At 47.0% G+C, this 23,875-nt stretch overlaps 1 protein-coding gene across 3 annotated transcripts in view; it reads left to right on the forward strand.

Moving 5' to 3' along the window:
- Positions 1–528: 528 nt before the first annotated feature.
- The window catches only part of bcor (BCL6 corepressor), a 43,027-nt gene continuing 19,680 nt past the window's right edge, over positions 529–23,875 (forward strand). Inside the window, exons 1-6 of one of the 3 annotated variants that reach the window (XM_044130649.1) lie at positions 529–1,440; positions 13,531–13,612; positions 14,432–17,560; positions 20,105–20,161; positions 20,719–20,896; positions 21,915–22,202. In XM_044130649.1, the coding sequence (XP_043986584.1) occupies positions 13,610–13,612; positions 14,432–17,560; positions 20,105–20,161; positions 20,719–20,896; positions 21,915–22,202 (3,655 nt within the window). In that variant the 5' untranslated portion in view covers positions 529–1,440; positions 13,531–13,609. Of the gene's footprint in view, positions 1,441–11,627; positions 11,811–13,530; positions 13,613–14,431; positions 17,561–20,104; positions 20,162–20,718; positions 20,897–21,914; positions 22,203–23,875 lie in introns of those variants that run through there. The other 2 variants (XM_044130650.1, XM_044130652.1) reach the window with 2 other exon arrangements.

Below are 23,875 nucleotides of genomic sequence, written 5' to 3' on the forward strand. Positions count from 1 at the left end.
ACATGTCGATGACGTCCTAATTAGAATAGACGGGCCTGCTGTGTGAATTGAGATTAGGGACCCCCAAACTAAATCCTACTTGGAGCTCCATACAATCACGGGCCAGATATATTTGTCACATAGCCAATAAATAAATAAATAAATAAATAAATAAATAAATAAATAAATAAATAAATAAATAAATAAATAAATAAATAAATAAATAAATAAATCATACCAACGTAGGAAAAAAACCCCACCGAGATTTGACGCTGCTTTCTAACCTCATCTCGTTTTTCATATTTAGGTTCTATTTTCTATCAAATTATCCACGTGCCTCATTTGCCACCTAATGTGTGTTTAAACGCAGCCGAGCGCTCTTTAGGACTTTCAGCGGAGCCTTAGGTGTGTGTGCTTCTCTCCGAGCGAGTGTTTGCGTGTGTCTCCGTGTGCGCGCGCAGCCAGTGCCGTGCGCTGGAGGCTTATGGTAATTGCGGTCTCCCGACTGGCCTTCTGGGTAGAGTCTGCGCGAGTGGGAGTGGAAGCGAGTCGCTCAGTCTCGGCAGCGTTCATCCATTCTCTCTCGCTCTCTCTCTTTCTGTGTGTGTGTGTGTGTGTGTGTGTTTACGCGCGCGCGCGTGTGTGTGTGTGCGCGGCACTCCCCGTAATCACACAGCTCTGTGTGCGTCCTCGGTGCGAACCGAGGGGCTCCCGACACGGGCTGTTCTCTGCCACTCTGGAAGCGAAAAGAGAGTCGGAGCAAGAAACAGAAGGAGAAGAAGAAGGGGAAAGAGAAAAGAGAAACTACACGGGGTAGATTCTCTCCGAAGCCGCCTTCTTGTCGCACGGATTCCGCTGTTGGAAGCAGGGAGGGTGGGGGACGCGCGGAGCGGAGCGCAGCGACGCAAAGCGGGAGGAAAAGGGGCTTTTTCCGAGCACGGCGTGCTCCGTTCAGACCCAACATGGCGCTGCTGCGAGGTACGGACGAGCTGATTTAATTTCTCCGCCAACCTCACCTCACCACCTGTGTCCTCTGAGCGGCTCGGACCGAACAGTTTTTTTCTTTCTTTCTGACTGGTCGGATCCTCTTTTGTGGATTTTTTTTTCTTTCAGGATTTCCCCCTCGGTCTCTCTGTTTCGGCGCAGGATCTTTTTGTAGCTCTATGGAAGCTCCTAAAAAGTCCGCTTGAAATAGAGAGTAAAGGATGAGAGTCGGCTGTAGACAATAGAACACACATTGAGGGGTTTATTTATAAGATTTGCCTCGTTTCGTGACAAGTGGATAACCTGTTAGACACTTTTTTTTTATTCTTTATTTTTCCTCCTCCTGGTCGGGATCGTCTGTCTCCAGCAGACAGGACCGTAACCCGGGGCCAGTCTACGTATACGTCCACGCACTGGGAAAAAAAACAGGACAAAAGACTTGAATCGGACTCTACGGAACTTGCACCATTTAAACAGGTGAGCCGAAAACAAAAGACTAATCTGAATGTGTTTTATTTCCCCATCACCATGTGTGAAATCCCCCTTTCTCCGGAGCCCCGGAAAAAAGAAAGATAGACAGAAATGAAGAAAGAAAGAAAGAGAGAAAGAAAGAATAAACGTGCTCCGCTCTTCTTATAATTGTTCCCGTAACTGTTTTGGCTGTTTTATATGCTTCAGTGTGATTTTCATGGGAAGAAAAAATGAAATAAAACAAAACAAACAAACAACAACAAAAACAAAAACAAAAAAAAAACCCAGACTGGCTGCTGATCGCGATGATGTGCGCAGGGACTGTGGGAGAGGATCGGACCACTTCTAAGAATAGCGCATAGGGTGGTCTTTGTGCGTTTCGGCGGGGCAGCGGCATGTGGTTGATAAACAACGCGCGCGCGCGCACACACCCACCCACACACACACACACATACAGCTTGAGCTCCCAGCGTGCTGTCAGCCGGACGGAGGTGAGAAGGACGTCCCAGAGATTAGCGAACTTGAAAGTGGCGCCGTCCTTGTTTGGTGTTGGTGGCGGCGGTGCCTGCTCGGGCTTTTCGCACCCCGTTGTGTGTTCGTGTCTCTGTATTTGTGTGTGTGTGTGTGTGTGTGTGAGAGAGAGAGAGAGAGAGAGAGAGAGAGAGAGAGAGAGTTTGCCTGCGAGGGGCTGGTGCGAGTGCTCGTGCGCGCACACGGAGCTTCTGCGCTAAACAAGGTTATAGGAATCCAGCCTCGCCCTGTACCAAAGGCAGCGCGAGCGCCGCTCCGATGAGACAGTCCGGTTCAGTTGGAGGGCATCCCCCGCGGCGTGTGCGCCCCTGCTGCCCCCGCTGCCCCTGCTGCCCCTGCTGCCGCTGCTGCTGTCAGCGCACGGCGTGGAGGTGTTGGGGGTGGGGGTGAGGTTAAAAGGGGTAGAGGGGGGATGGGGACTTTGTTTGGACAGATCGAACCCTCATCAGTCCCAGAGGTAGTGTGAGGCGTGTGTGGTTGTGGACCGCTCACCTTCCTGTCTATATAAGTTGATGGAAACCGCTCTGGCTGCGTGCCACCCCCCCCCCACCCCCCTCCCCCCCCCTCTCCCGGCCCCCGTTTCCTCTCAGCGTGTCTCGCAGGTGTTCTCGGGTCTGACTTTGCGCTGCAGCGTGTTGTTTCTCTTCCCCTCCTTTCCCGCACGCAATCTCGCCCTGCGTGGAGAATTAATGGACACCCCCTCCCTCCCCCCCTCCCCCCTACATTCTCCACAGGATCCCCGGAGCTCCGATGCGCGGTTCCTCTTACGCTTTATATCCAAACAACCTACTTTCCAAACAGCCATTTATCACTGCCACTATAATTTCCCTAATTGCTTGGTGAGTTTCGCGTTGTTTCCACACCAGTCTCGTTTTAAATTATCCTTTTTTTTTTTTTTTTTTTTTTTTTTTTTTGTCACCATGGAGCGCATCTTGCAGCCTGAAGTTGCAGTTTAATTGAAATAAGAGCCGCAGGGCTTGTTGGCTGCGTTCCAAACTGAGAGTTTAAAGCTCATCTCCAGGCGACGCAGACTGCTTTCCGACGATACCTTTAAGCAGGGGATCTTTTTTTTATTTTTTTTTTTTTATTTATTTATTTTTTTTATGTTTCTTTTAGGATCGGAGTCCCGGTCCACTAATTAAGGGGACGCTCTGCTCTCCTCTCCTCACAGGGAGATCGATGCGCTCCCATAATGGCTGGCTTCAGCTCGCTGACTGATTTTAGCAGCGACAGAAATACCCCTTCATCCTTCCCGGCGGCCAATCTGCGCAGATTAGACCGCAGAGGCTGTATAGAACATCGCGCGTATAACGCGCGAACAGATTGGAGCAGGATCAGGACCTCGCGTTTATGGGACGTTTCCAAGGAGCAGAGAGAAAAGGGGGAGGGGGGTAGCGGCAGTGTGTGTGTGGGGGGGGGTGGGCGGGGGGGATTAAATAGTGGGGGGTGGAGGCTACTTCAGTGGGCTTTGATGCAGAAAGAGAGCTTTGTTGTGTTCGGATTAAACCGCGGTCTCAAACCTACCAACCCAGACTTTTCAGTAAAAACCAATCAAACGGACTCTACACGTAGTTCGTCGCCTATAGAACGTGCCACCACCGGACCTTTCTATTTATTTTAGATGTAAATCAGTGTTTAATCAAGATAAAAAAAATAAAAAAAAAACAACAACAAAAAACATACTAAACGTGCCCTTGATGATATCACTTTAGGTACAACAGTTGTTTTTCTCGTTTTGCTCGTCTTCCCCCGTCAGGGGTGTGTACTTGTACCCCGCACGTTTGAATTTCAGGATAAGTTGGCAGCAGTGAAGCAAAGAGAGGATTTTCAGGAGCGGCGGGGCGCATATCGGAAAAGATCCGGTCTCAAATCCTGTGTCGAAATCTGTTTTCCAGTCTGCCCTGATGTTTACCTCTTTCCTTCCAGCTCACCTCTTGCGCCTCACATGACGTCATCAGCCCAGCTGCACCCAAATCGGAATTTAGGTTTTTAGTTCGTCCCCTTCCCCCCCATTTCGCTTTTAAATTTCCTTGCATTTTGTGCAACCCCGGCTTACAAATCCATACTTTTATCGCACACTCAGTTTTGTTAGTGGACATAAAAGTTCGCGATCCGACTGTATGTTTCATTGGCGACGTGAACGTCACCGGGGAACCCTGGAATTTCGCGGTAAAACAAAGAACACGCTTCATTCCACTTTCATTGGAACTCTGGTTGACTTGCGTGAAGCTGCCCCAATTATCAGTTTTCCATCACAAAAGCGCATCTTAAGTCACCTTCCATTTGAGCAAACCTTAAATAAATAAATAAATAAATAAATAAATAAATAAATAAATAAATAAATAAATAAATAAATAAATAAATAAATAAATAAATAAATAAATAAATAAATAAATAAATAAACAAACAAACAAACAAACAAACAAACAAACAAACAAACAAACAAACAAACAAACAAACAAACAACTCACACGGGCTCACGCTGTGGACGCCCCAAAGCACAACTCTTCACATTTTGTGTGGGCCGAGTTTATTTTTAGCGCGGCCCCGTCGGACTGTTTTGCGCGTCATTTTTCCACTGAGCGCGCTGTGAAAGTCGGCGCGGGGACTGATCTGTTCTCCAGGTGTTGGAGCACAGACGGGGAGGGCTGTTTTACTTCCTATATCATTTTTATTTCTCTTCCCTTCCACGCGTTCGGGGAGCTGCACCAGCCGGTGACTTTGACTACACAGATAGACGTTCGTCGGGTTTCATTTGGTTCTAATTCGGATGACAAGGAATCCTCACGGATCGTGCTCACCTGTCGGTATCCTCAAAGTTTAGCTTCGTTGGGACCTCGTCTTAATGGATTTGGGGGAAATTCAGAAAAAGGGAGGACGCAGTTTCCAAGCAGCTTGTTGGATTTGCATGGTTGAGGGGAGGGGAGGGGGGATAAAAATCACCTGAAGGCAGTTCCAGCTCGGCTCCTGCTGCTGGGTGTGGGAGCGAGGGCTCATTGTCATGGTGAGTGATGTGTGACTGTGGTTGTGTCAGCGTGGTGCTCCGCGAGGACCTGCTGCGTTAAAGAGAATGGGAACAACCACACCGCCTCCATTCTAAACCCATTAGCCTCCTGTTTGTCCCCGTTTTTTCTAATCTGGGATCAATAGGGACCACGGCGGGGGGAAAATTACGCGCGGGGAGAGTGCGTCGATACAATCACGGAACGGCTTTTTGCTTATCAAACCCATTGTGTTAGAATGGGTGGGCGGGAGGGTGGGAGGTGGGGGGGGGGGGGGGGGAATAAATTAGTTTAAAAGAACAACCGATGTTCTGTTTTATATCCAGACGGAGTTAGGAGGCTTGTTTTTCTTTCTTTCTTTTTTTTTTTTTTTTTTTTTCGTTGCCGTGCTTCTCTCTTCTCCTTCACTCACGCTTGGATATAAAACAACAGTCTCGTCGCTGCCGGCGCTGCGCTGCGCTGTGCCGCGCTGCGCTGCCGAGTCGAGATGCGTGTGAACAAAAGCTGAGGCGCGACAGAGAGCCGCGGTGAGATCGGTTTTCCAGGCGCTGCGCTGCTCCCGGAGGAGACGTCACGGTTTGATTGAAGCTATGCTCCGTGTTGGTCTCCCGGGACTTGGCGATGAAACAGGAGAAGCCCCCCCACTCCCCCCCACCCCTCCTCTTCCCCCCTCTGCCTCCTTCCTTCCTCCCCCACACAAAGCCCTCAATCTCCCTCCTCTTCCCTCCCTCCCTCCCTCGGCGCTCCACAAAGCTTTTTGTTTCGACGAGGTCTGGAGCGCACGGGTCACTTCCCCGCAGAGATGTGTCGGGGCCCCCAGCGCTGCTGTTTTCACCCACCGCACTGGGAGCAGGGAGCCAGAGCGCATTATTCGCGAACACAGCGGCTCTGTGGCATTTTCAGATCAGAAAATACAGACGCGCATGAATTTTTTTGTCACCTCCCTACCCCCCTACCCCTCCCCCGCCACCACCACCCCGTATGAATGCGTTATAACAAAAGCCTTAAGATGAATTCAGGTTTTACTGCCTGAATTTCTGTGCCATGTTTCTGCCAGTAGAACAGCATTTAGTCTTTGCTGTCGGAGCGGACATGGAGGAAGGCTGATCCTGTGCATTCTGAGCCATTTCATCTTCTTCGGATCATAGTGACCCAGTGAAACATATTTTCACTTTTCTAGCGGATGCCTGCTGGTTTGTATTTTAAAACGTCCCGGTACTTCAAAGAGTTCTTGGTGCTTTGAACTCCAACAAGATTCCTAGTGGCCTTTGGGAGAGAAGCAACCCCACAGCATCACAGATCCTCTCCTATGCATAAATAAAGTGCGGAAGTGTTTGCTGTTTGTTTTCTTATTTCTCTCATTACTGAAACACGTGGTTGCAGTTAAAGTTGAGCTTAGCACACCGAATGTTCCCGTTTGTGATGGTAGGACGAAAATAAAGGCCTCTTCAAAATGCCGTGAGTCTGGATGGATTAGGTTTGGAGATGTTTTCTACCTGGCTTTTTGCTACTGTGCTCCATACACACTGTCGTTATTTTATACTCCAAAGTAACGACAAGTCCTTTATTACTAATCAGAAGAAGTTAGAAGAAACTGATCTACTCAAAAGATTAGACATGCAATGCAGGATTTTGGTTAAACTTATATTTAAAGAGATTGCTTTGTGCCACCGTTAACCTTTGTTAAAAGCCAATTGTAAATGAACGAACGTGCTTAAATTAAAGGTTGGATTTTTCAACGGGCCCCTAAACACGTCTCTCAAAGGCGCCACTGCCAACAAATCTGTCCGTGTCTGTCAATTTAAGTCGACCTTCAAAATGTTAAGTTTTTCCCTTCTTAATCCTGACACCAGAAGGAAGATTTGTTGTTGTTGTTGTTGTTGTTGTTGTTGTTGTTGTTGTTGTTGTTGTTGTTGTTGAGAAATGCCAGCTGCAGGGATTGGATGTGAGGAGACTACAAAGGCTGTAAAGAGAAAACCTAAACCTCCCCCTAAGATTGCGCTCGGCTTCACCGGCCTCGCTGTGGCCTATCGGAAGATTGATTTGGCAGAAGAGCGCTGATGACATGCATACCTCCCCTCCTCTGAAGCCCGTGCAGGCACAGTCTTGATCAAGGCTCCTGGTTTGTTTTTAGACCTCAGTGCCTCGGGCATCGCTGACGAAACCCCACGGATTTTTTTTTTTTTTTTTTTTTTTTTTTTTTGGCAGCGCAGTGGGGAGGTAGCCAGAGGAGTTTATTGCACCACGTAGCCTTCAAAGCAGGAATGTGCTATCTGCCGTTTGGCTGCAGTTCATGTTGGCTGCAAAGCTTTTGACCCGCCGTTCTGGGGGCTTTTTGTACCACGGAGTCAATAGGCAACCAATAGGGTTCACTTGAGAATTTATCAAGTTTACATGTTTTTTGGCTTGAGCATCAGAAATACGGTGTGCGGGGGTTTAATTTATTGTTTCAACCAACAGTAAAGCTACCCTGAACGTTTCTCCCTCTCTGATCCTGATCACCCCAAACCTTTTAAGGTGCGTGTCCAACGCAGGAACTTTTTCCAAAATATAGGGCAGGTTTTTTTTTTTTGTTTTGTTTGTATTTGCTCTGTTGTTTCCGCTACAAGAACCAGAGTAGAAAACCTCTGAAAACAGCTCTGTCAGAGAGGTAGTGTTTTTTGAATGTGTCTGCCCTGAACTATGATTTTCACGTTTTGAACAACCAAGCTACTTATGTAAATTACTTCTGTGATGACTGGCGATACAACGTGGGGAAATGTCCCTCCTGTTAGAAAGGTCTGGCCACCTCCCATGACAAACCGTCTCCAGAAAAGGTTCTGGAGAAGCCCTGATAATGACTTTTATAACTGTTTCCTTTACTTAAAAGGACCCAGAAAACTAGTCTGTTTCCTGAATAGATTGACCCTTTCTGTTTAGAAAGTAGTCATCTGCCACCTTGTTTAATATATGTCGGATGTCATATGGAACTATTGTTCCTGTAGCATATCATGACAGTGAGGCCGCAGCTTCTGAAAAATAAAAGCGTCAAACAAGCTCCGGTAAATGCCGGACGACTTGTGCATGCGCATCTCTATTACAATCGTGTCCTTTGGTGGCATAAAGAGCCATTTAGTCCCCCATTTGGCCCGCGATGAATAGAGCCAGTTCAGTGGCCGCCACCCGGGCCCCTGTGACAGCACCAGGGGTGGAGGCGGTGCGACGGGGGAGCGCACAATGTCTCCGTTGTTGTCGACCGTGACGCCGAGGGGTAGGGATTGAACCGAGCACCGACTTGCATGCGGCTGTGTAGCAGGCTCCGGGGAGGACGCATGCAAGCGGCCTCCCTCACTTGTTTACAACTCGCTCGCTAATAATGTGACAGTTGAAGTCCCGCCGCCATCTCCCTCCAGCTTCTCCCTCTCCGTGCGTGGTGCGCGCGCGTGTGTGAGGTGTGGACGCGCTCCAGCCAACCCCCCCATCATCCCCCCTTTTTTTGGCCTCTTTGAGCTCCCATCTAAAATGAGAAACAGCTTGTCAACTTTTCACAGGGTCTTCATTGTGACGATCAGTCGGACCATTTGGCACGCGTCAGCCTGATAATCAATAACAATTAAAATTGTGCCGGCGTTCTGTGAGCCTGAGCTTTTTGCTCATTATGATGCTGGGTGTCGGTGCTGGTGAGAGTGTGGCCCGAGGCGGAGGGTAGTTTGCAGCCAGGCAGCACTTCTGCCCCTCGCTCGTGTTGTATTTTCCTCAGATTTGTTCCCCACCGCTTTCCGTTTTGTTCACCTGCAGCGACGTACGCGAGTTTCCCTTTTCTCTCTTGTGTGTGTGTGTGTGTGTGTGTGTGTGTGTGTGTGTGTGTGTGTGTGCGTGCATGCGTGTGTGCGCTCGCGCGGGCGTGCTCGCGTTTAATCCATGTTTATCCTCACCCCACCCTCGTCGCTGCGGAGATTATCCTGCGTCACAGTGCTTTTTTTTTCAGAGCTGATCGGAGCTCTGCGCTTCAGAGAGCCTGCTGGCAGCGCTCCAAGGACAAAGAGCGAGAGGGCGCGCGCAGTTAGACCTACATTTCCCGGTCTGCCGTTATTCTAACGAGCTTTAAAACAGGACACGGCAAACGCTGCTCGTTTGCTGCTTATTTTACTCCGCTTATGCATTCCACTTGGCGATCAGATCCGCCAGTATAAAGATAAATAAGGCTCTAAATTGTGGATCGCACGCATGAGCTCCGTGCGTGCGCGCGCGCGCGTTGCGCAGGGGACACACAAAGGGCCTCAGCCATGCAGGAGGAGACGATAAGCGGAGCCCGGTGTTTGTTTTTGTTTCCACACCGCGGGTCACTGAGAGTTCAAGGCGCTGTCACCAGAAGGAAGAGACAAAGAAAAATAAGCATTGTGGTTTTTTTAAATTATTATTCTTTCTTACTTTTAATCTGTCAGTTTTGAACTTTTCGTTTTTAACGAGAATCAGCGTAGAAATCCGAACCTAATTACGTCCATAAAGGCTGGTGAATGCTGCAGTTGCACAGTTACTTCCTCCAAACCGCCGCCTCCTCCTCCCGCTGTTGCTGCATGCTGCTGCCGGCCGTGCAGTGACGGATTGGTTGGCCCTCGGGAGTTGTTTGTTGCCCCAAACTATTCTTAGCCGCAGGGATGGGCGTCGACGCGCTCCCTTTTCCTCGCTCCTCATCCCCCCCACCCATCCCACCCCTTCATCTCAGGTCGCTCCTTCCTCCCCGTCCGCTCCACTCGTGGCGCGGTATTATGTTCGGATTTGGACCCAGAAAAATCCTCAGCCACCAGACTCACTGGCTTCTAACTGCAGGCCCGTTTGATATTTGACACCCTCTGCAGGCCCGCAGCTCCCTCTCTTTCGCTGCCTTTACAGGCTCCACATTATTGATGTGAATGTTAGAGCGTCAATATTTCCCGACAAAACCAGCGTCGGTCAAATGATCGACAAAATAAGTTGGACATTTTAAATAAAAAATGCCTTACATTTCAGGTTGGTGGTTAATTAAAAAACAAAAAAAACAAACAACAACAACAACAACAACAAAAAACACGCTTGTGTTGCGAATTCTCTGTTAAATTTGTTCTTTGCTCAAAGTTTGGGTTAAATAGGACATTACTTAAGATCACTTAATTTTTCTTTGTAGTTAATCATGACGATGTATGTAAATCTTTTAGTTCATCGTAAGAAATGTCGCCACCACTCAAAAAAAAGGCACCAATAAGAGGACTAGTTATTTTAGTTTGATGAGGGTAATAAGAGTCATCTAGGAGGTTTTTAAGTAGCTATTATACAATTACATTGAATTATGCACGACGTTTGAGCATTTTTATGATAATTTATGTCAAGAGTTCGAGGAAATACTTCATTGAAATGAATATTTAATACAAATTCTATGGTCCACGTTTGTTTACAGGTAAGAATTGGAAGTAGGACGTGATAAAACAGCAAAGTGTCAGTTTGGATATTGAAAGTGTGGGGTAACTACTAAATGGTGCCGTTCACAACAGGAACACCATTGTAGCACCACGGGTCATTTTCTAGCTGCCTTGATTAAGGATTATGATAAGAAATGCGGGCTTAGGACTCCAATAAATAAGACAGGAAATCAGGAAGTCGCTTATTTTGGTTTGATCAGGCGATCCAGTCTGCCATATTCCATAAATGCTCTAAATCGAGATCAAAAATCAAGATAAAAGAAAGCAGGGTACTGTGAAATTAAAAATATGTGATAAATGAGCCTCTTTATAATTTAAAATCAGTGTAACTTGTAACTTGTCGGGGGTAAACACTAAGAAGTACAAACCCATACACAAAAGTTACACGACAACGCAGTTTATTTACAGGCTTGACACGGTATGCGGCTGGCACGAAAGGAACAAACTGACCCAAAGCCTTGAGGCCTGCAGCTTTCCATTTTGAAACCATGTATATTAACACGTTATAGACGTTAGATCACCATTTGTCAGCGCAGGAGACGTAGCTGCAAAGAATGTCACAGTCGGAAATGAAACAGATGAAACCAGGAAGTTTTTCCCTCCCCTCCTGAGTAATATTTTTATTGTTCTGTGCTTTTAATTATTATTATTGTTATTTTTATTTTTTTTTAAATCACAGCTTCGCTAAAACGAAAGAAGGAACAAAATAGGTGAATGGCTGAAGGTTTAGTTTAGATTTTGATTGATTCCTGGTGTTCTGCGCAGACTTGTCAGCGCACGAGGAGCCGTTGCCTGCCAGACTCAGACACAGAGAGAAAGTGTGTGCATGTGACGCTTCACGCACGCAGCACAGGAAACTGGAGAGAGAGAGAGAGAGAGAGAGGGAGAGAGAGAGAGGTGATTTCTCAACAGCGTCTGCGCTTTCGGAACGGAGCCGAAACGCACACGTGGCCCCGCGCACACGTTCATCCCGCGCCAGAAAAAGTCACGCACGCCCTCGCGCACAGCTCCGTTTCGGTTCCGTCAGATGCGGATGTTGTTGAAGCAGAACGGACCGACCAGAGCTGCTGGGTGAGGAGAAGGAGGGGGTGGGAATGTAGAAGCGGAGGAGGAAGAAGAGGAGGAGGGAGGGGGGGCCTCTCTCTCTCTCTCTGTCTCTCTCTCTCTCTCTCGGCAGGCTGATTAATGTGCTCCGGGTCACCGCAATAAAAAAAGTGGTGTGCCAGCGGCGCGGCAGCGAGGCGTTTCACCGCGATGATCGAGGAGCCGAGCTTCTCTGCTGCTCTCAGCTCCGGAGAGCTCCGCGGAAGGCTCACTCTTTCTATTTAAAGCAATTGCTGCCTCTCACTTTGCTCCCGTGGAGGCTCTTCCAACCGGACTGCCTTGCAGAAATACCCACATACTGAAGGTAGCGTTCAGACTTTTAGCTCAGGGGGAGCTGTACTTTCAGATCTCCTCGCTGCTGTTTTGATGAAGCCCGTAGAAATTTGGCAAACTACCGAGAGTGTGAAGATGTCACTTAAAGGCTCATAACTGTTCCGTAATCCTGCGGTTTTGTCACTTAGCAGATTTAAGAGTAACTAATTGCTGTCTTTTCCACTGGTGGCTTTTTTTTCTTTCTTTTTTAAAGTTGGAAGTATGGCTCACTGCCCAGGGCGGCAACAGATTTAGCAGCTGAGATTAACCTGAAATCAAACAAATCTGTACTTTAAAAAATTTTTTTTTTTTTAGCAGATTAATTAAATGTGTAGGCCAGATAAAATGATGGTCATTTACAAAAAAATATCTTTTTAAGGTAGATTTTGTTCCCATTAATTGAATCCATTGAAAGTAAGGTCTCCCAGATGCTCACTCTATTAACGCATCGACCAACAGCAGCATCTTGGAATTGCGTCCTTTTGGGTCTTTTCAAAGCTGCCTTCATATTTCCCCAATCTTTTATCTCTTACAGTTCTTCAAGTAAAAATCAGATCTTTCGGGTCAGAGCCCCGAGTATTATGGAAGTTAGCATTGGCCAGTAAAAGCTTGATTAGTGCATTGCTAAAGTGCACAGATATTGGAGGCATAACAAGTAAAAATGGATTGGGGTTTGAGGAGAGAACTGCCACTGATCTGTCCCAACCCCCAATCTTCAGTTTGCTCCCCCATGAAAACGCGTCGTCTTGTAATCAACTTACAAGGACACCTTTTAGCAAGTGTTTGTTTATATTACCACATCAATGCAAATACAGGAAAAGGGAATCCTTCCACTGCAGTCTTTCAGACTGTGCAAATCTAAATTGTGTGAGTGAAATCAGAGATTCAGGGAGCCAGTTGTGGAACTTATTTCAGAAATATGTTGAAATATTTAATCGATTTTTCTCTGGACTTATTTCAGAACATATAATAATACTCCTACACTGAAGTGTCTGACAAGAAACTCAAACTTATACAAACACTTCAGGATTCAGGGACATTTATTTGCTCCTTGATGGGTTTCTTTTCTTCTTCGCATGCAATTTGTTTTTTTTGTTGTTTTTTTTTTAACAAAAGTCTTTTCACTTAAATCCTCTCCTGTTTTCTCGCTATGTTGTTTCAGCCTGAGTTTATTCCCCTCTATATGTGGCTTCTTTTCTCCTACACGCTCTACCTCCGTGCGTGTTCTGGTGCGAGGGTATTGTTGATCTGAGGCTCTGTGTTGGCGGGTGGTAAATGGGCTCCAGCCGAAGTGCTCTGCGATGCATAATCTTCCCTCGCTCTGCTGGCTGAGGCAGCCGAGGGAGCAGGTCAAAGAGGGCACAGAGAAACCGGTGTGTGTAAGGGGACGTGACTGAAGAGACGTGGCCCCACAGGGCTCGGCTAGCAAGCCGCGCTTGGGGGACGGTGAGAGGAGGTGTGGGGGTGGATAGGGGGGTGCTATAAGGATGAAGGGGTGTTGATGGATGGGAGGGGGCAGAGCTATTGTGGCTGTCCGCTTTGCGTTTTCACCCCGTCATGTTTCACTGTTTTTGGAATGGCGCTCAAGTACAACACGCTGTCTGCTTGAGATTTCATGAAATTTAAGTGGCGGTGTCATGGAATTGCGTCTGCAGTGTGTTCATGTGGCAGAGCCAAGGCGCTGACTGCTAACTGTTTGCTCATCTCCACAGGGCAACATCTGTTCGTGATGTCGATGCTGAGACACAAACTAACCTGGCACTAAGACGAGGAAACGACATCACACAAAATATGGTAAGTTCCTGTGGTTGTCATTTGTCGCTTTGAGAACAAAATACATGGTTAAGGTCGGTTGGTTAAAGTCTGAATGGACCGCATGTAAAAACAAAAAAGCCGAAAAACAACTGTCATATTTTAATCCTTTTTTATATTTAAAGGTACCAGCCAGATTTGCTAAATTAAATGAATCATATTCACATTAAATATAGTAAGTCATTTTTAAAACACGTCATAGTCAGTATTTACAGTATGTATTTATTATAATGTAAAATCTGCCCTCATAAAAGCAAGCATATGCCTCTGGTGACACCACAAAAGGCATAAAGAATCAGATCAGAGTTCATTTCCTACATCCCAATTTTTTTCTTGTTTTTCTTCCTTATTTGTGTTTTTAATCACATTATTTTATTCTGAGGTGTTTACTGTACAGCTGCAGGAAAACATTTGAGCTTTTTGACATAGCATTGCATGGACTTCAAAATTTGTAAATGTGTAACCTCAAACATTTGTGTCCTAAAAATGAAATCTATTTCTGAAGAGAACAAGGAAATGCCTGGAATTGGACTTAAAGCGTCTGAATCTATGTTGAAATCTCTCAAAAGTCACTGGTTGCCGGTAGCGCTTACTGATGCTAGGTGGTGGACTCCATTCTCCTCCCAAATACAAATAGCAGGATTAGCATTAGTCCTGAGTATTTTAGGAAATCCTACATTGAAAAACATACTTCATTACAACTGTGATTAAGGTACATAAGTTAATGGAATAAAAACATTTCACTAAATAGTAGCTGTAAGTGATTAAACTCAACTAAATACATTTTTTTCTTTCTTTCAGGTGGATGCAAGGTTGACGCCCCTGGCTGCGATGGGGCTTGACCGAAGCACTCTGATACACGACAGCCTCCGTCTCCATGGTGGGGTCGTATACCCAGGGATCAGGACCCTCCCAGCGGAGAAGAGCAGAGAGACACCCACCCTCCCACTCGCCTACAGTAGGGATGGTCTCCCAGAGCTAATTTACAAACCCGACAGCCCTCTGGACAGTCGTAAGCCCGCAAATGGTTACCAGAGTCTCTACAAGGGCAGCCATCCAAGCCTTCACAAGCCTGTGCTGGTTACTGGTGCTGAGGGCCTTGGCTTGGAACGGCGAATAGGGCCCGGAGAAAAAGTGTCAGAGCTGGGGCTGGCTGGGGCGGGTGGCAGCTACCTCCGCATGCCTTTGCTGAGCCCATACCCGGAAGCAGGCATGTATTCCTTTATGGACACATCCAAGTATGCTGCTTTGAACATATACAAAGCCTCCCTGCTCACCCAACCCAGCCCTTACCTTCCCCAGCATCTGCCCTACCCGCCCCTGTGTGCAGCCCAGGGGGTCAATGTTACATCTGCTGCAGCTGTTTCTGTTGCTGAGAGGCTCTACTATATGCCTCCCTACCCTCCGTCTCCCATTTCTTCTCCTCTGGTGGCCCCTCCCATGAGGATTCCTGCGGTCACAGTGACCCCCACTTCGCTGGTACACTGCCAAGACAAAGGGCTCGGTGTTACATCTCCGTTTTCACAGCAGCTTCATCAACCCTCTCCTCATCCTCAGCACCATCAGGCAGCCATGGAAAGAGAGCGTTCTCCGAGCAGGAGCAGCAGACCAAGCAGACCTCCGTCCAGGAAGGGCACAACCAACAATAGCACCAGTAGTACCAGCACCAGTGGCACCACTGTCGGGAATAATAGTCTGCCTGCTGATTCTTCACACATGTCCTCCCGCCTCCCCCAGCCTCCCCCTCTGCCTGCTCTCCTTGACAAAGCACTGGATTTGCAAAGGCCAGTTGCCAGAATAGGACAACCATCCGTCTCTTCTGCAGCTTCAATATCTGCATCCTCTGCCTCTACGCAGTCCATTGCTCACCCTTTTTCTATTAGCAGCATGGCATCAGAGCAGGCCTCCTCTGCCAGACCCAGCCCCCACAAACCCAGGTCACGAGATGGGACCTCTGAGAACAGAGGTGCAGGAGTGGAAAAAGTACGCAGCAGGTCTCCTTCATTAGTCAGTTTTGAGAGGCCAGGTAACCAATCTCAACCAACCAAAGACTCTGCAGAGAAGCCTCTGGATTTGTCAGGAAGAATAATTGAGTATGGGCTCCCTGCCAATGGTTTCTCAGTTAAGATGGACTCTGTGTCATCTGGCACCCGTTATGGACTTCCCTCCGGTCGAGAGCTTCTAAATGAAAATGTATCCCTCTCCCCTTCCTCCCATCCTCATTCTGTGGTGTGCAGCACTTCTTCAAAGGTCTCAGAGAGACCAGAAATGATCAGCACTTTACACTCATCATGGGTTGTACCAAGCCCATCTCCCTCACATGCACAGCACGCGTCGGGTTTGCCACCCTCTCCGAGGTCAAATGCAGACCTGGGCCTTTCACAAGCCAAAGGCGCCTCACCCTCTGTCATCAAGAATAAGGGCCTAGAGAGGGTTCTCCCTCAGCAGCGAAGCTCGTCCTGTCCAAGGATTGGAGAGCCCAACCTCAGTGTTCCCTCCTCTCAACACTCTGGCTGCTCTTTGATCAGCTCCAGGGCTCTTTCCCCGAAACCTAATGGTGAATGGGTAAAACACAGCCCCAGCCAGTCAGCGCATCACAGAGAGGGAACAGAGAAGTCTGCCCAGACGAATAAGAGAAGTGAACCAACTCCAGACCTGTCATCATACAAGAGGCCATGTATGGAAAATGGTCACCCTCCTCCCCACCTTTTTCTTCCTCAAAGTGAAGCTTATTTGAACCACAGCTTGGCTTATGCTAACAGATATCTGCAGTACCCCATCCCTGATGGCTTGGCGCTACACTCCGTCCCAATTTCAGGGAAAGGCCCAGTGTACCCTAACCCCGTTCTGCTTGGCAACAACGGTCTTTACCCAACCCACTTAGCTGGAAAACACCCTTTAACCTACCCAAATCTCCCAGCTGGTCCGGGCACAGAATACCTCACTTATAACTCACAGGAGATGGCCCATCCGCTGATGCAGACACTCTCTGACAGCAAACTGACAGACAGGGCAGATGCAACACTAAAACCCCGGGGACAGGACAGACCACGGGGAGCTGTCGAAGAAGGCGGGAGCCACAGAGATCACAGTGCTGGGAAAGAGACAGGAGAAGGCAACCAAATGAAGCATGATAGGGAGGTAGGCGTGCAAGGACAGGGTGGCAGTCAAAGCAAAAACCTCCCCTCATCTGCGGCGTCCAGAGAAAAGATTGTCTGCATTGACCTTGTACACTCAGACACAGATATCGAGTCTACCCCAACAGTCTACAAACATCCTTCTGCTGAGACTAGCAACAAGGGGAACCAAAATGAATGTCATAGCAGTCAAAACCTGACAAACACTGACAGTGAGACTAAACTCCAAGCACATCTAAGCCACTCTGGACAGACCCCCAACCTGAAGGTGAACAACACTGATGGGCAACAAGAAGCTTTATTTGGGAAAGGAAAGATTCCCCAGGAAACACCCTGTCTTGTTGAGGTATCAAGGACATCCCAGACCAGACCAGAGCTCTCTGATGCAGAAGAGAGCACAGAGGAAAGTAGCCCCAGCCCAGACCCTGGGGATCAAGATCAGAGCACTTTACGCTGTGCCCGCACCTCAGGGGAGCGTAGCTCTGGTAAGGACAAAAGAGATGGGGGCAGCTGCGCTCCTCTTGCACAGCACAATACAAATGCAGTAAAGGAGTGTGAGAGAGAGGCTGAAAAAGAGGACAATATTGTTGATCTTGGGGAGTCCCAAGCAGAGGGAGATGATGAAGAGGAGGAGGACGAAGGTACCCAGGCTTCATCTAAAAACTCTCGTAGGTCCAGCTTGGCCAAACGGATCGCAAACTCCTCTGGCTACGTTGGCGACCGCTTTAAATGTGTCACCACAGAGCTGTATGCTGACTCTAGCAAACTGAGCCGCGAGCAGAGAGCACTGCAGGTAAGTCCACAAGTTTATCTTTACACCACAGATTGTATTGGGTTGTTGTCATGTCATGACCAGACATTTCAGACTTGAATGTATAACCACACGAGAATAAACATCCAAGGGCCACTGCCTTTATTCCCTTTGCCTGTTGAGCAAACCTTGCATGAACTTTGCAAACTTTGCATTTACGGCCCTGTAGAGAATAAATAGTCAAGCTACTGTCTTGGCCACTGGTTTGATCTTCCCCTTTAGTTTATCATTGGCTTGATTTCAGGCACTCTTTCAGGGATTGTCGGTTCAAAGTTTAAACAGGACCGCCATTTTTGTATGTTGATTACCGAGCAGCCATCGTAAAGGTTACTCTGTGTGTGTTTGTGACTCCGTACGTGCCTCTCCTTGTGTGACTGCCTTTAGGCTAAAGCATGTAGTGCTGACTGTGCTCTAGACAGTGGATTCAGAGCATGACCGTGACAACCTCAAAGATCACATCGCCTTTGGCTGCGCTTAACCCCAAGTTTAGGAGACATAGGGTTCTTGCAGGATGCTTAACAACCAACAGCTGCCATTTTTGGGGCTCGTTTAAAGCCGTGGTTCTCAAACTGTAGCCTAAGTAGATATTGTGGTGCTTTGGCTGTCTTTGATGGTTCTCCGATAAAAAAAAAAAAATAGTATTAATTTAGTAAATGTGAACAAACTGGTTTCTTACACAGTTTAATTTACCTCTGAAGTCAAAACCTGGAATCTGAGATGATTTACTAATTGATTTGCCCAGTGATCAGGATAACTGATATTAGCAGTACAGGCGCAGTGATTTTGCTCTTTCAAATGTCGTAGCAATATGTTCACAAAAACAAAAAGAAACATAATACAGATCGTGAGAAAGAGTTGATAAGCTACAAATACTCAAAAAGTACAAATAAAGCAAGGTTTGAATGCTGGACGGCCTTATTAAAATTAGCAGTTTGGGTAGGTGAGAAACTTGACTTTCACACAAAGAATGGCCATGTCTTGGGACTTTTCTATCAATTTGTCTACAAATTGGGATGTTAGAACCTCTGAGCAAAAATGAAATGTTGATTGAAAATGCAGTTTAAAAATACCCATCGGTAGCGTGATACTTGGAAACCTAAATATTTACTGAAGTGGTACTTATAATAAAAAGCTTGAGAACCACTGCTCTAAAGCTCTCTGCATGCCCCCCGTCTGCCAATCACAGCCCTCCCCCCTAATCCTACCTTCTCGTCGGCCTGAGCTGCCCTGCCTGGCCTCTCCAAGGTCATAATCCTCCTCACCCCGCTGGTTGACATGCCTCGTCTCCTAACATGCATCATATGACCTCTATAAATGTAAAATCCCAACTCATCCACTATTATCTAGGCACACAGATTAAGTTACATGTTTTGAGGAGTTGTCTCTGGGGTTTCATGTGCTCAGAAACACAAAGAGAATATTTTTGTTATTATCCACTGGCTCTGAGGCAGATATCTTAATAGGTTGCTCATGTCTGTCTATGTCGCGAATGCATTCGAGAAAACGTGGTTTTGTCTGTGTCATGCTTTTTAATTCACAACTGCAACAAAGCTATCAGACTTTGCATTTCTGGGAATGTGAAAACAAAGTGATGGCAAAACTGATTTTGTGTTCCCAATTGTGATAATGTTCTATGTAGAGATGCACCAATCAATTGGTCACTTTAATGCACTTTTTCAGGCTTAGTACAAATCAAACTGATGCATGTAGTGCTATGCAAAAGCATCCCCAACTCTTAAACTTCTTTTTTTTAATATTATTTACAATTTTGTAAGGATGCACAAACTGAACTGCATCTTCTTGGGTTTTACATCAATGGGCAAAACTCGACTAGAGCAAACCAAGCCTGAACTCGTCATCCCCGTGGTGAAATATGATGGCAGCAGCATCATGGTGTAGGACGCTGATTCTAACTGACACAGGAAAGCTGGTTAGAATTAATGGGAGAATGGATGGAACCAATTACTGGCCGAAAATCTGTTTGAGGTTAATCTTCCAGCAAAACAATGACCCTGAATGTACGGCCAGAACTATGAGATATCGGAGCATATTTGTGTGTTTGGAATGGCCAAGATGAAGCTCAGACCTAAATCAAATTGAGGACTTACTAATGAGCAAATCCTGTAATGTGACACAATAGGGTAGTAATCTTTTTGCGAGACACTTTAAATTTGCACTTGAGTCTAAGACCAGTACCTTGACAATGGGGCTGCAGTGTTCTTCTTCAGCAGGTCAGACCTTCAAGCAACCCGAAAATCGGTACGGGCTTAGAAAAGTCCGATTGGTGCATCTCTATTTGTTTTCTCTCTCTCTCTAATTTGTTATCAGTTTGCTTCAGAAATGACCTGATGGCTTTGATGCACATTTGATTGACCTGTTGAGTCACTTTACTTTGTGTCATTATGTGGGACTGTGGCTGCTTATTTATGTGTGAAGAATTATGTGGAGAAACAAATTCATTTAAGAAAAGAAAAAAAAGATGAAATGCTGGACAGATATATTGAGCCCCCCATTCTAATTGCTTAGATGGAAGTCTTATCACGAGAGGAGAGTAATATAAGCCAACCTGCAGCTAACTGGGAGGTCAGTTCTTTACATTTCTTATCACATCTGTCTCTGACAGGCTCTGTCTCCTATTGTACTCTGTACCGCTGCACACTCCTTCTTTTTGCCTCCCTTCTTTCCTCTCTCTTTTTCCCCCCCTCTCATCTCCTCTCTCTGCCTCAGGGCTTAGATGTATATGTTTCCAAGCCATGTTTATGTTTCAGGAAAGGGAGATGCCAGGACTTTAAGGCCCAGAGCGCATGGACTCACAGTGGCTGCTGTAGTCTAACCTGTGTCTTGATGCCATGCTTGTGATTTATCTGTCTTCCCCCCTTTTTTGTCTTTGTGTGTGTTTGTGTGCGTACGTGGGTTTAATTTATTTCTTTGGCATTTTCTTTCATATTAAGACAATGTAATTGCTGACGCAATATTTGCTTCTATAGCTGTTGAGGCCAGATTGAGGCTTAGAGAGGTGTGTGTGTTTGTGACGTGGGCAGATGAGTGGTTTTCATGGGTTTTCTCTGCTTCTTTTCTTCCTTTTCTTTTTTTTTTCTTTTTTTTCTTTTTTGTTTTGTTGTGTGTTTGTGTGCGCATAGCGGGCAATGATGCGGTTCTCTGAGCTGGAGCTGAAGGAGAAGGAGGGCGGCGGCGGTGGCGGCGGTTTGTGCGTTTCTGCCTCGGTAGCGGCAGCAGGACGGGAGCTGGCAGATGGCCAGCGCAGAGAGAGAGTGCTGGAGCACTGCCAGCACACCACCAGGCAGGCGGAGAGGGAGGGTGAGTAATGCAGACACACACACACACACACACACACACACACACACACGCACGCACACATGCATGTATATGTAAGAGGACAAGACACACTCATAAAGGGACTCATGCAAACAATGGGTACGTGTGCACACTTGCAGCAAAAGCTGAGGCAAAAGTGGGGTCACTCTTAGGAAAAAAAAAAAAAGATGCTTTCTCCTGCAAAACCACGAAGCAACTCTCGCATAAACCGGGCGTGCGGAAGGGAAAAGGCGAGGGGGGAGCTTTTATTTTCAAGAAGCCTTTTGTGCTTATCTGCGCAGAGAGATCGAGAAAGAGAGAGAGAGAGAGAGAGAGAGAGAGGGGAAGGCATGAGAGGAGAAGGAGGGGCAGAGATTGCGTGAGTGAAAGCGGGGGGAGTTAGCGGGTGAAAGCGGATGGGAGAGCGCAACGGAAAGAGGAGGCGAGGCGGAGGGAGCCGGCGGGGGTGGAGAGGTGAGGGAGGGTAGTTACGTTGGCCAGGAGCCCAGCTGTGTGTTGGAGCAAGGCCGCGGCTGACGTGTGAGCCTAATTATGGCACGGAGAGGGAGACGGAGAGAGGGAGTCGAGGAGAAATGGAGGTGGGGCGGGGGGATAGAGTCACGCTCTGTGTGAGAAGGGCGTGGCTCTGTCATGCCGTGGGGGAGGACAGAGAGAGAGAGAGAGAGAGAAGGGATGTCTTTCCTCTGTGCTGGAAGTGCAAGGAACCATCAGGCCCCGCTGGCTTTGCTCTGCTCCGCTCGCATCAGATTAAAAAGTCTTTACCCCATCAAAGTTTTACTGCCTGTCTTTAAAGCAGAATAAAAGCTGGCTGGTGTTTAACCGCCACTCTCCCGCTCGTCGATCCCTCACATCTTCCCGCTCCACCCGTCGGTTTCCCCTGCCCGCTCTCGGTCTGTCTGGTTTGTGGTCTGTCTGCATTCCTGGGGTCCCCTTTCATCTTTTCTTTTTTCTTTTTTTTTCCATCTAACCCTGTTCTTCCGTCCCGCTCTGCTCTGTTCAGGTGTCCGTCCGCTGTACGCCAACAACAGAGTTCCGGTTCTCCAGAGGTGCGTGGCGCCGAGGGACCTCGTGTCCCCGGGTCACCTGGCTCAAGATGGAGCCAGGAAAGCGGCGACGAGAGAGTCTGAGGAGGGACTGTGCATGCCTCCCACTCTGACGCCATCAAAGGAGTTCCTGGAGGAAAAGGTCGGCCTGGGCTTTGGAGCTGCCAGAAAACGCCCGCTCATCAAGGAAGAGCAGGACGACTCGGAGGAAGGGGAGCGGGAGAAGAGAGCCAAGCTTTCCACGGGTGAGAACTTCAGAAACGTGCCGTCTCACTCACACTTCCACCTCCCACTTCTTTTTATCTCCTTTTGCTGCAACTTTGATACTCCAGGCTTTATTCCTGTTCGTTTGAGAAAAAAACAAAACAAGAAAAAAAAAAACCTCATATTTTTTTCTACGATCAATCCTGCCTTGAAGCTACCAGGCAGACTTTTCTGTAAATTCAATCAAAGTCACATTAGATCCAGTCTGTCACCTACTTGTCATAGTCAGTTTTTTCTGGTGATATGGCTCTCTGCCCAGGGTGGCACAGTCTCCGGAGCTCTTCAGCGAAATAAAGAAATGTGTCAGACTCGTATGGTCAATTAAAGAAATCATAAGAGAGCATAGAGTAATGATAAGCATGTGGAGAATCCTTTGTCAATACCCTTAAAAACACAACATCAGCGGTGGTTTCTGAAATGGGTGATATGGCTCAGTGCCCAGGGCAGCATGACTTTAGGGGCGACCAAGCGCTCAAAAGCAATTACATTTTTTAATTTTTTTAAAGTTATTTGTCAGTTAGGTACCCAATGCTTTCTTGCATGTCCTCTCAATAAAAAATGACCCCGCACCCTCTACTTGTGTATGCACTTTGTTAGCATTGTGTTACGTTCCTGTCTGGTTTACATCTTCTAATTCTGTGTTTCAGTAAGCAGCTGTTTAAGTTTTGTTTTTTTCCAAATCTGCCAGACAAGCTTATGTGTATAACTAATCAAAATCATGTTCTCTGTCAAATATTGAACAGTCGCAGTCGACTTGCTTACTCTTGTCTTGCTAATTTATTGTAAACCACAATTTATCTACATTCCTAAAACATTCCATTACTTCCTGATGACAAAAGGAATAAATGTCACTCGTGTTTTGTTTTTTTACTTTTCAGTAATGGCATGCTTTTAATCACATTGTAAGGCTGCAGCAAAACATTTAAAGCGGATGTGACCGTCCCCCTGAATGTAAAATTTTGCGATTTGAGAAAAATTTCCGGGCAGTTCGGGATGGAAGTCAAATAAATTTGTCAAAATGTCTCAAACGTTCCTCCTCCGTCATAGTGTTTACAAATGCCATCTGAACAGCTTGATTCCTGTGCCTCTTGTGATGCAATCGACACACAAGTAAACACATCTGAGTTACCTGGTGATTCCCTCCCCGCACCTCCAAAAAAAAAAAAAAAAGCTTTGTTCTTTGTAGATTCTTACAATGGAATCCAAAACTTTCTTATTATTCTGTGTTTTTAAAGTCATTGTACGTTTGATGGTTGAAAAATTTTTTTTTTAAAATAGACCACTGGATACTGTCTTTAACCCCAGCACCACCACCCGCCCCCTCCTCTTCCCACTCACTGTCAAGCGCTTCGCTCTGTGTGGCAGCCAGCTCCGAGGGGCGTTTAATCCTTCCCTTTGAGCCGAGAGCGCGCTAGAGAAGCGAGGAAGAGGGACAGCCATTCTTTCTCGCTTCTCTTTCAGCTCTGCTGTTCCTCCGCTGTGCTTGCCCGCCCTCTTCAAAGCTGCTCTTTTTTTCCCTTTCTTTTTTCATCTCTCTTTTTTTTTTTGCCTCATCTGTTTGGGTTTCCTTTTTTTTTTTTCTTTTTCGTCTGGCATGCAGTATCGTGCTTGCTCTCCTCGGCACTGGCAGACAAGTCAAACACCCATCCCTTGT

This window comes from Gambusia affinis, linkage group LG11, assembly GCF_019740435.1.
Source record: "Gambusia affinis linkage group LG11, SWU_Gaff_1.0, whole genome shotgun sequence".
Lineage (NCBI taxonomy): Eukaryota > Metazoa > Chordata > Actinopteri > Cyprinodontiformes > Poeciliidae > Gambusia > Gambusia affinis.